We start from the raw sequence: 12,157 nt of genomic DNA, 5'->3' as shown, positions 1-12,157 counted from the left end.
CGGCTGTCCAGAAGCCGGGGACTGATCTGCCTCATCCAGGAGGAGCGCAATAATACCAACATGGGCCAGTGAAGTGACTGTCCTCCGCAACTAGACTGAAGAACAAAAGGACAGCAACTTGTCTGTTCCCCTTCCCCTGATTCCCCAGCATTGTTCCCCTCCCCCAATTCCCCAATAAAATCTTTTTTAAAAAAATTTTAAATCTAGTTCACCTGGATCAAAAGTTAATTTCACTTGGAGGTGAATTATCCACAACATGTGTTATAAGAAAACTTAAACAATACTCAACCTTAAGCTTGTAATTATAGGTCTATGTACTCACATTTATCTTCTAAATTAAAGGGAGCCTTTTAGAGCTTCAGGGTCATACAATGTCTGTGAAACAGTGAGGTCTTTTCTTTGCATTCAGTAGAAGCTCACTCTGGTGAATACATTGTGGTCGTTAAAACTAGTAGTAGTAGGGGCGGCCGGTTAGTTCAGGTGGTTATTGCAGGCTCATAACACCAAGGTTGCCAGTTCAAACCCCTCATGGGCCCTGAGCTGCGCCCTCCACAACTAGATTGAAAACAACTATTTGAATTTGGAGCCAATGGGTTCTGGAAAAACACACTGTTCCCCAATAAAAAGAAAAACAGCAGTAGTAGTAGTAATAGTAGCAGTAGTAGTAGTGATAGAAGTAATAATAGTAGTTGTAGTAATGATTAGGATTACAGCAAATATTTATTTAATGCTTTGGATAATGCCAGGCACCATTTTAAGGGTTTTTCCTAGATTTCCTAAATTAATTTTCATCATAATCTTTCAAGGTAAATACTGTTAATAAACCCATTTAACAAAGAAGGAAACTGAGGCACAGAAAGGACAATTAACTTTACCATTTGTCACATGACTCATAAGTGATCAAGCCAGGATTCAAACCCAGCGGGCTCGTACTATTGCCAAGACTTTTAACTACTATTTCTCTTCTCCCCTTGTTTTCTCCCGTGCAGGGTCAGTATCCCTAAAAAAGAATTCTTACAAATAACAAAAATGAGAGAAGACAGACATTAACATGGAAAAATTTCAATACTTAACATTCTTGAAGTGAATTCAGATGGTCCCATAGTCCACTATCATTTTAATGCCTAAAACACTGTGTATAAATACCAAGCATATACTGTAGCAGCATCTTTTTGGGTTTGCATGTGAAATCGTTCTTTCCTGGTTGGGGATTTAAGCATTTTACATTCTTCATAGGACACACACACACACACACACACACACACACACAAATTATCTTTTTTTATAGGCTAGTGCTCCCAGTATTTTAACTTTCTTCACACACCGTGATCACCACACAAACAATTCCCTGTAGTGTATGCCATTGTAAATGGAATTCAGAAATAAAGAGAGTGTGTGAATTCTATTGTATTTTTGAATTTACACTCCTTCTGTGGCCTGGAGTTATCCCAGTAGTAAATTTCACAGTAGTAGGCAAAGCCGGTCAAGGTCATTGTTCCTAGTGTGAATGACCCTTGGTTCAAGTCCAAGGTGGTCAACCTATTACCTTAGAAGGAAGGAAAATCTGTCTGTTCTAGGAGATGTCTTTAAGAAGCGAGAAAAGAATGTCCTGTTTGAGAACCTTTGCTTTTAGATAAGGGCCCTACCCCTGTCAATGTTAGTCAAGGTCAGTGGGGATTTTTTCTTTTTAATCCTATATTCTCATAAATCCTAGGCAGTATTCAGTGAAGGTTAGCACTCAGTCAAGATTTTCTTAGGTATTAAAACCTAAATTTCTGTGTGAACACGAACTTCAAGAAAAACATATTGCACATTTTTGCCTTTCAACCATTAAAGTATATGAAAAAGCTCTGGTTTGAAGTCAAGCCTCACTCTTTTGCTACTTGTGTACTACGAAATCTCAAATGTAAATTTAGCTTGCTATTTCCTTCAAGACTTTAGAAAATTCTCCCATACTTTTTAACTCGTATTTCGAGGCATTTTTTGTGATCTATAGATTAGAACCAAAGAGTATATCCCCTTATAGCTAGACTTTTCAAATAGCAACCAGTGAATGGGGGTTGCCTTCCAAGATTATTTACCTTTCTTAGATAAAATAAGTGTTTTAAATTATTTCTTTAAATTTTAATTTATATTTTATATTCCTAAATCTATACATATGTACTCTGATGTTGGTTCATAGTAAGTATTTCATTAACAATTGCATCCTTCTTAAAATAGAATTGCCTTGGGAAAAAGTAACCAAAGTCATTGGTCAAAGTTTTGTGGGTTCTTATGCTACCAATTAGAGATTTAATAGATGATAGATGACAAGCTCTTCTTTAAAATGCAAATACCATCCTCTGGATAATGAGGGCCGGCTGGGCTTTCCTATCTTAGTATACATTACTTTTAACACTGTAGGTTTGGCTTAAGTGAGAAGAAGGGAAGAAAAAATAATTTTATACTGTTAGAAAAACAAAATTCAGCTTAATATATTCCAAGATCTAATTGGTTTTATTAAGCGATTCATGAATTGGGCAAACTCCCATGGAGCAGCTAGAAGGGTACTTGGAGGGTTGTACAAAATAGAAGGTTTTTATATGAAGATGAATGGGGCAAGGGAGCTATTTTAAACAAGAAAATAAAGGATTATTTTTAGAACAGGGCATCATCTTTTGACGGGAAGGGAACAGGCAAGGGTTTTTATCACACAGGTTGCTTCTTCTTTCTCCCTGGGGGGTGGGGGAGTAAACAGGTCCCAGGTGACAAATAGCCTCATTGGTGTTGACTAGAAAATTCCAGATTGGTTGATGAAGATTATATTACTGGGAGAGGATGAAACAGCAATTAGGTCAGGTAATAAATCTAGGTTTGGTATCATCGGCCTTAGCACAAGTGACACCGCTGTGGGCCTGTGGTTTTCTCTTTAACATTACCCTAGGAAGTTTCTAGAAAGGGAAAGCCTTTGGGGTGTGCCGTTGACCTCAGAAAGACTTTAGAATAGTGTGAGGCTCTGAAAAGTGGAGCTGCAGGGCTTGATTAAAGGGAGTATAAGGAAAGGCAAACATTCCAAAAGGATAAATTTTAATTGCTTTGTAGTATAGCAACTATACTCTTTGCCTTTAAAAACTCTCCATGTTTACTTTCATAGCAAAAGTTAGTGATATTGGCTTTAGCTCCTCAGCTCTAGTTTGGTTATCTGGGTCTACTTGCTATATGCAGTAAATGCAATAAATGCAATGATTCTGTTTGACTTTACTTTGTTCTATTTAACTGAGAGATGCTAGATAACAGATTATACATTTTTAAGGAACAGGAGTCCACCCAAACATACTGAAACTATGCTAAAAACACTAGTGTTTGATTTTTATTACTATATAAATAGCACACTAACATAAAAGAGCTAATATTAAAACAAAAGTGAGTACTCTTTTTAGAAACATCAATTATTTTCAGTTTTCTTTGTTGCCCTTGTAGTTCATGACTGTTTGTTCTTACAAATGTATGAAATATAGTGTGGACAAAAATTATATTCCATTTTTTACTTATGATTTTTGTGCACATTTACTGCACAGTAGACCATTGGCTTGATGTATTTTGTTATTTTAATGTCCTCTCATTAAACATTGAAGTTGTTTCTCATTTTTTTCTAAGTTAATAAAGATCTTTATTCCTACAATGTTTTTCTCTTCTTTTAATATTTTAGTAAGGCAAACTACCAAAAGTGAAATTACTGGGTAAATGGGAATAAGCATTTGTATGTCACTTGATATCAATCACCAAATTGCCCCAATAGATACTCTTCACAGTAGTATATGAATGCGCTAGTTTTACCAGCCTTTTAAGCTTTGGATTTTATTTTTTTATTAATTAAATTGTACCTTCTGGATTTAGTACTCTATTATTTTTATTTTTTTAAGTTAATTTTTCTTATTTTATAAAAACTCTTTATTCTCTCTCTCTTGTTTGAATTGTCTACTCTTATTCCTTTGTCCATTTATCAATGGCTTAACCTACCATACTGGATTTGATATAACTATCTTAGCAATTTAATATTATCTTAATGCTTAGAAGCCTTCTCCATGTACTTGAAGCAATTCTTAATAGAAATTTTGGGTTAATATGCTTCCAGGTAAACCCTTCTTTGGTTTGTTTCTTTCTTTGAGATATGATATCTCAAGAGGTGAGATGCATAGTTTGGTAATACTCAACTGCCAAAGACAAACAAAGGAGAAAACACAAGTCATTTGGTTTTGCAAGGTTCTTGTATTTGAAATTTTATTCTCATTTTAAAGTAGGATATTTTAAAAAGTATTATGAATAAACTGATCCTTCAAAAAAGTTTAAAACCATAAGAACAGCACTGTTCCTTTGATGTTCAATATTTTCTGTACGCAGCCTTAGTCGAATGCCAGCAGATGGCACTAATTACATAAACAATTCAACAAGTTAATGAAGAGGGAAAGAAATGCATTGAGATGTTTCTTTTTTCTGTTCAAAGTTGGTATATGTTACAGACTCAACAATTATATGGGAGCTTATTTTTACAGTTTTCTCCCATGAGAAAAGCTATTCAGCCCAGTTTATTTCCAATTCATTGCTACTAAATTAAAATACCGGCTACCGATTCTTGCCAAGATGCTGCATTTGAAAAGTTTTGTCATGAGAAATGGGTTAGCTTATACCGTCATGATTGACTAAATCACATGGTAGGTTAAAAGCAATCATGTAGACATATTTGGACCCCAGGATTCAGAAACTGTGTTTGAAGCATTTAAAGGTTTAATCTTTAGATGCCTTTGTACTAGGTTTTTTCATTTCTTGTAGCAAGCATGTGTTATAAATGCCTGATAATTTGAAAAAACATCTAATAAATAAATGTTAGGGGAAAGAAGATACTCCAACTAGAAATTTCAGAGAAAACTGACATTCTTTCTTTTTCCCATGTGCATCTGTAGCAGTTGAACAAAGACCTCCGCCAGTGGCAGATAAATGTTGATGTGGTAAATGACTTGGCACTGAAACTTCTCCGGGATTATTCTGCAGATGATACCAGAAAAGTGCACATGATAACAGAGAACATCAATGCCTCTTGGGCAAGCATTCATAAAAGGTACGGTATACATTATTTCTAAAACAATCGTTGGCTATAATGATGGAATGATGACAGATGACAGTGGGTGGACACTGCAGATTTGTTTTCCCTAAACTGGAGCATGGGAGGACCCAAGATGACAAATTCTAACTCATCTCACAGGTTTTCCTGAGTCCTTCTACTTTACAGATGAGGGATGTGAAGACTGGTGAAATTACTTGGTTTGCCCAGAGTCACAAAGGTAGTAATGCAACTAAGAGATTAGACAAAACTGAAATACTGATGTGTAGCTACAAGTCCTTGATCAGTCTGCTCTGAGAATTCTACCCAAAGAAATATTGTTCTCTTCCATCATGGCACAGGCTGCCCCATCCTTAACCTGACAAGGAAGTCACTTAGCTTCATTAAGGAGTTATAGCTTGTCCATGGTGCTATCACTGTATTTCATGCCACACATCCAATGGGAAAATTTGTGTGGGGGTAACATGACTCATAGCTTCACTTCCGGCTATATATCTATGGAAATGAACAGCACTTAGAGACATGTCTCCTTATCCACTCTCTTAACCCCTTGTGCTTTTCTTTGCTTGGCATTTATCCTAATTATAAATAAAAACATGAATTATGTAACTAGCTGTTTAATGCTTGTTCTTCACATTAGTCTAAACTCCCTGAGGACATGGGCTACCTTTCTGATGTGATAGATCCTGGGGTCCTGAACCAGGCGATGTAATAGGGAGCTGGTAAATATTTGTTGAAGGATGACTCTCTTTGCATAATGTAGAGTTACCTTGTTCATGCTAAGGTCAGTTAAGGATTATTGGGTACTCCTTTATAGTTCTGTCAGAAAACGGGCAAAAATAGTACCTGTACAATGATGAGAAAGACCAATGAAATGTAAATGAGTTCCAGAAGATGACATAAATTACTGAAGAAGTCAGCTAGGTGGCCTTTGTTAAGAAGAAAGGGACGAAGAAGCGGATTTTGAACTAAGGGCAGAACCTTAGAAGTAATGACCTATTGATGTATGGAAATTGAGAGACCAAGTAAATCTTGAAATTTAGTTAGAGATTGACGAGTGAAAATTCCTGTGAAACTGGATTTACACTGGTGACCCTGGGAAAATAGAGCAGCTCTAGTCCTGAATTCTAGATAATGGGTGTTCAGATGACCATGGAAAAGAAGATTCAACCTGAAGTTGAGGAGTTATATTTGGGGCCCTATTAAAAGGACCCTAGTGGAGGGCGAGCTTGAATAGATGGCTGATAATTGGGAAAAAAAAATTCTCAAAGTTGCTGCTTTCTCTCAGTGGCAAGGTTTGGACATTCTGTTCCCAATGGTATCTGTTCGGTTAAACAAGGGCAAAGTAGGCTCAGGAACGCTTTTTTATATATAACCGATGGGTATCAGAGTCAATAGTTAGATCTCAATGGGAAATACCTGCTTTTCAAAGAGAAGCCTCTTTGGACAAGCAAATTAAGATCAGAAATTTTGTAAGTTTAGGGAATGTAAGCTAAGCAGGAACAAAAAAAAAGCCAAAACACTTGTTCATGGTACAAAGCTAGGGCTTAAAGGAAGGTCTGTGTCATTGATGCCACTCTTAGTGGCAGTCCCCTCTCTCCACATTCTCATGCTCCTTGAATCTCCAAGCAGCTCTCTCTCGGTTCTTGAGACCACTTTCTTAAGGTCTTTCGATTCCTCAGAGGAGGGACTTCTAGTTTGTATGTTTTGACTTGGTCCCTAAAAAGCTACCAGCTAAGGAAGGTGTAGTTATTTCTCCGATGGGTAAAGTAATATAGAATGTTAGAAGCAACGTTACTTCTAATTTTTCACTGGCCCATACAGAATCCACAATTTGCCAAGCTAATTTTGACTCATGCCTCTCAAGCTCTTCCCGGTTCCTTTCTCGCATACACTCTGAGAATTCATCCACTTGTGTAGTTTCAGTCTGCCGATGACTATCCATTTATACCTTTGCAGGTGAGAATGATATTTTGAGTTTCAGACCTGCATGTCTTACTGATTCCTTTTCATTTTCATGTCCCTCAGTAACTTCAGACAGACTAGGCCCAAAGCTGAATTCATCTTTGCCCTCTTTGAGCCTCTTTCTCCAAATGCAACCTCCTTCTCTCCCTCTGATCCCTCTCCAGTGAACATTACCATAGCCCATGCAGTTGTCTAAATCAGAAACTCATGCTCGACTCTTCTTTCTATAACCCCAAAGGCTAAGCTATCACAAAGCTATTTACTGCCTCAATAGCTGTCAAATCCGGTCACGTCTCTTCATCCCTACGCTGCGACTATCGTATCTTGCCTGAATGACATCATTCACCTAACTTGTTTCCCTCCTTCTAGTCTTCCTACTTCTCCCTCATTCTCTATGTAGAATGCAGGATGACCTTTCTACATATACTATACTCATGTGGCTCACCCTCCTCCCACTTTTGAAAAGAAGTTAGTGTCATATCTATTATTATTTGAAGACAGTTCACACTCCTTTAAATGACTTGAAGGTCTTGCATGATGTGGCCTTTCCTTAAAACGCCAGCCTAATTTTCTGCTCTGTCTTAATCCCCCCTCCCCCCAAATACAGTTAAGTAAGATTGAGCAATTTTCATTTTATCTTAGCAATGTTTGGTCTTCTCAATTACCCAATGACCTGATACACATACGTATGCATCACATGTATATATATGTACACAAATACGTGTGTCATATATACATATATATGTGTATATATACATTTATATGTGTGTATATATATACACAAATATTAATCCAGGTCTCAGTGTAAATGTCAGTTCCTCCATGAAGCCCTCTCTGACTGCCAACTCCAAAGCCCACGCTCTTTGGGTCCCCTATTATAGTGATTATCTCACTGCACTGTAGCTAAGTGTTTGCTGATCTTATTTGCCTATGAGAATGCTGGCTCTGTGAGGGGATACACATTGGCTCCTTGTCCTCCATATTACATAGCACTTAGCTTGGCACATAGTAACTACCCCCAAAACATTTTTTTATTAGATACGTAAACGAGCAAACAAAAAATAACTAACTACAAGTGTTTGGGTGTGCCAATAACTCAACACGGAAGAAAAACATATTTATTAGGATTCCTTTTGGTTTCAAGTCATAGAAACCCCAGTAGCTTGCCTTATAGAGGTCTGTTTGTCTCATTAAAGAAGTTCAGAAATAGGCAGATGCTGACGTTGACTCAACGGCTCAGCAATGTTCTTCTTGGCATTTCCCTCAGAACGTGTGCATTCCAGCAGGAAGAAGAAAGGAAAGGGGCAGTAGCCAGAAAGCAACAGCTTTCCCAGGAAATGTAGGGCCAGAGCTATGCCACGAAGCCACCTCTGGGAATTGGGGCAGAGCCAGCCAATAGATAATGTCTTTCAAAGTGCATGGCAAGAATCAACTGATAAACTGGCATGCTGCAGCTAGTTCCCTGGAGAGATAACCAGTCAAAGCTTTGAGTAAATACAGTATATTCATGCAGCTTATATATCCATGTACAGTATATTTGTACAGTATATCCACGTGGGATTGTAATGACACTGAGCCATTGGGGCTTGGTGGTTTTGATCAGTGTGAAAGGTCATGATGAGAGTTGGACTCTCTATTAGCTAATGATACCTTTACCTTAGAAGTTCACCTTCTACGTAGGCTATGTGCGTCAACTGCACAGATTAAACCATACTCTACTTGGCTACAGTTTCTCTTATTTTACATTCTTATAGATCTTGTGCTAGATAAAGTACAAAAAACACCTCTTGATATGATCTTTTGCATTTTGAGCTTTTTATCCAATATCTTGGCCAGCTAAACCCAGAAGTAAAGTAGCGTCATTGTCATCGTTCTCTACATGTGTGCTGCCCAGTAGGGTAGCCACTAGCCACAGGTAGCTTTTTAAATGTGAATTCATTGCAATTAAATACAATTTAAAATTTATCTTCTCCATCTCATCAGCCACCTTGCAAGTGCTCAGGAGCCACATGTCATGATTGGCTTCCAGTCAGACAGTGCAGTGTAGAACATTCTGATCGTCACAGAAAATGTTATCAACAGTCCTGTTCTAGATCATCTTTGTCTGTGTTCACTTAAGCAGTTTAGGGTACATTTAGAACAATTACATACTATATTACTTCAAAAGGAGTTTTTGCAAAACTTTATAAAGTGTTTCCTAACAAAGTGGTTCACATTATTTTATTTCCTTGTTTCTACCCCATTTCTTCTATTGATCCATTTCCTAGAGTTGGTGTTTAAAGTCTCAAAAACGGTAACTATCACAGGATAGAAACACTTTCACTTTTGTTATAACCTATAAACAAAGTTTAAAAAGGAGATTATTAATATTGATATTTGGATTATAGGGAAAAAGTATCTCATATCTTTCAAAAATATCTGTAACCAAGACTTTTTAGGTAGAAGGGACTCTGTTGAAAGCATTCTGATTACATCATTTCTCACAGTTCAAGCTTTACTACTGAACATTAATGTATCACCTGCACTGAAACTTACAATCATATGGATAAATACAGTAAAACCTTGGATTGTGAGTAATGTGGTTTGCGAGTGTTCCGCAAGACGAGCAAACATTTCTAATACATTTTAACATGGTAAACGAGTGATATCTTGCGATACGAGTAGTTTGGTTCCAGAACAAATTATGCTCACAAACCAAGGTGTTACTGTATATGCAAAACAAATTTGTACATTTGGAATCCTATTTAAAGCAATAAAATCATCAATTCAGTTTTAAACTATTGAATGTTAAATGAGGTATAAAAACTGTAACTTGAAAGAACTTTGATATCATACAGCAGCAGGCTATAGTTTCAAGATATAATCAAAATCAAAAGTTAACTAATTTTGTTTTGTAGTTTAGGGTTCAAGTGTATTAGTAGGTCAGAGGAATCTTCACATTCTACACTGGCTTTGATAAGACCTTTATTTACAATTTTATATAGATAAACAAATAGCCTTGTGGGCCCAAAAGGAATGCATCTGCCATTCGTGAATAAAAGAACAAGCTGCTTCTCAACTAAATTCTGTAGTTTAACAATTCAGATCAGAATGTAGATCATCATTGTGCCCTGTGTAGGCAGGTATTTTGTTTTCCTGCTCATTCCTTATAGAGAACATGCTAACATATAAAGGCAGAAATGTGGGCCTCTGCAAGCTCATTTCTTGCTCTTCAGTCTCTGCGAATAGATATGAATTGGTGAATAGGATAATATTAGATGTGATATTACAAATTATTGTGAGAAGCCTCTAAGGATTAGATTTCAAGGATTGCCATCTGGCTGATGACTTTATGATGATACTGTCATGAGATTTCATTTCCTTATTTCTATTCCAGGATCACTCTTTAAACAAGAAATGAGTATTAACTCTGAGTTGCCTGTCTGTAGCTTTCTGAAGGCTTCTACAACTACCCATCAGCAAAGAGCAAACTGATCAAGTGGAGGGACTAGTCCTAGTATTAGAGGGTTCAATAATGGCTGGAAGTTCCTCACAAAAACTCCCATTTACCTGAACAATCTCTCTAGGTTCTAAGAAAGATATAGCATGTATGTGTGTACATGAAAACATGTGTATATGCATATGCATGTACATACATGAAAATACACTATTCCTTAAAATAGTATCTCAGTATTCTTCTGTCCTCCCTAATAATACATTTCAAATTTTAATAACACGATTAATAGTATAGTCTCAAGATCTATCTGTGTTGTCACAAATGGCAACATTTCATCTTTTCTTATGGCAGAGTCATATTGCATTGTGTATATATACCACATCTTCTTTATCCAATCATCTATCAAAAAATTTTTTTAAATATTACAATTAATAGTTGATAAACTGAGAAATTATCACCTGTGTTCTCCATCTTTGGCAACCATGAAGGTACTTGTTGCTTCCCTATTCCCAGGTCCTTTCTCTTCTTCACACTTAAGAAACTAGAAAGAAAGAAAAAAAGAACTATCGATCCCTATTATGTGTGCGGCAAAGAGTTACTCCAGCTGGCACTGGATCTCTTCCACACTCTACAACATATTTTTTTGCTAATAGTTTTGCTTTCCTTCTCTGGGATCTTCAATTTCTTCTTTCTTCTTGCTCCTCCCTTCACCATGCTCAAGTCTCCCTCATCCTAAAAGAACTTTTTCAGAATACCATCTTCTCCACCCAGCAATGCTTGTTCCCCCTCACTACCAAAATTTTTGAATCAATAATTGACATTACTGTTTCCTATTCTTCAGCTTCTGGTTATGCTTTGACCCACTCCAATCCGTCTTCTCCGGTACCACCACTTTATGGAAAACAAGGGCTCACTAAGATCGTCAATGACTTTCATAATAGCTAATTGCCTTATTTTTATTTATCCACCTACTTGACTTTATGTTAACACTGGTCCTGTTGAGGAACTCTGCTAGTTGGAACTTTCCCTTCCTTGCTTTCCAGAATGATAGTATCTTGCAATTCTCTTATTCCTCTAACCCATATAATAAGTACGAAGTGCTTGGCACAATGCCTAGCATTGATACTAGGTATACAGTGGTGAAAACCCCTATTCTCATGAAGCTTATATTCCAGGAAGGAGAATATGGGAGGTAGACATTAGCAAATAAAAAAGTGAAATATACAGTATATCAGATTATGATAAGTGAAATATATGGTATATCAGATCATGATAAAGAAGGAAAGGAGTTGGGCCAGCCAAGTGATGCGTTGGTTAAGAGTTGGCTTGGGACACCAGCTCTGAGCAGCAGGGCCCCACTTGTGGGCCAGTGACACTGCGCCCTCTACAGCTAAGATGGTGAACAACATCTCGACCTGGAGCTGGGCTGCTGTGAGTCGCCGGCGGCGGCGTAGGCTGCAGTGGGGCTGGCCAGCAGCGAGCATGAGTTTTTGTGAGCTGCCGTGAGCTGCTGTGAGTGGCCATCCAATGGCCGGTGAGCGACTGCCTCACCCGGGAAGAGCGCAATGATCACAGTACCAACATGGGCCAGTGAAGCGACGTCCTCCACAACCAGACTGAAGAACAAAAGGACAGCAGCTTGTCTGTTCCCCTTCCCT

The 12,157-nt window shown here is 37.5% G+C and overlaps 1 protein-coding gene across 5 annotated transcripts in view; it reads left to right on the top strand.

Annotated features, from left to right (window-relative positions):
- LOC109373985 (dystrophin-like) overlaps positions 1-12,157 on the top strand; it is a 606,466-nt gene that overhangs the window by 61,970 nt on the left and 532,339 nt on the right. For all 5 annotated transcript variants that reach the window (XM_019628250.1, XM_019628248.1, XM_019628247.1 and 2 more), the window contains exon 4: positions 4,941-5,095. In XM_019628250.1, the coding sequence (XP_019483795.1) occupies positions 4,941-5,095 (155 nt within the window). The remainder of the gene's footprint in view (positions 1-4,940; positions 5,096-12,157) is intronic.

The sequence above is a fragment of the Hipposideros armiger genome, unplaced genomic scaffold (genome assembly GCF_001890085.2).
Source record: "Hipposideros armiger isolate ML-2016 unplaced genomic scaffold, ASM189008v1 scaffold_768, whole genome shotgun sequence".
Lineage (NCBI taxonomy): Eukaryota > Metazoa > Chordata > Mammalia > Chiroptera > Hipposideridae > Hipposideros > Hipposideros armiger.
The sequence above is the reverse complement of the archived record's forward strand: the minus strand, read 5'-3'. Positions and strand labels throughout refer to the sequence as shown.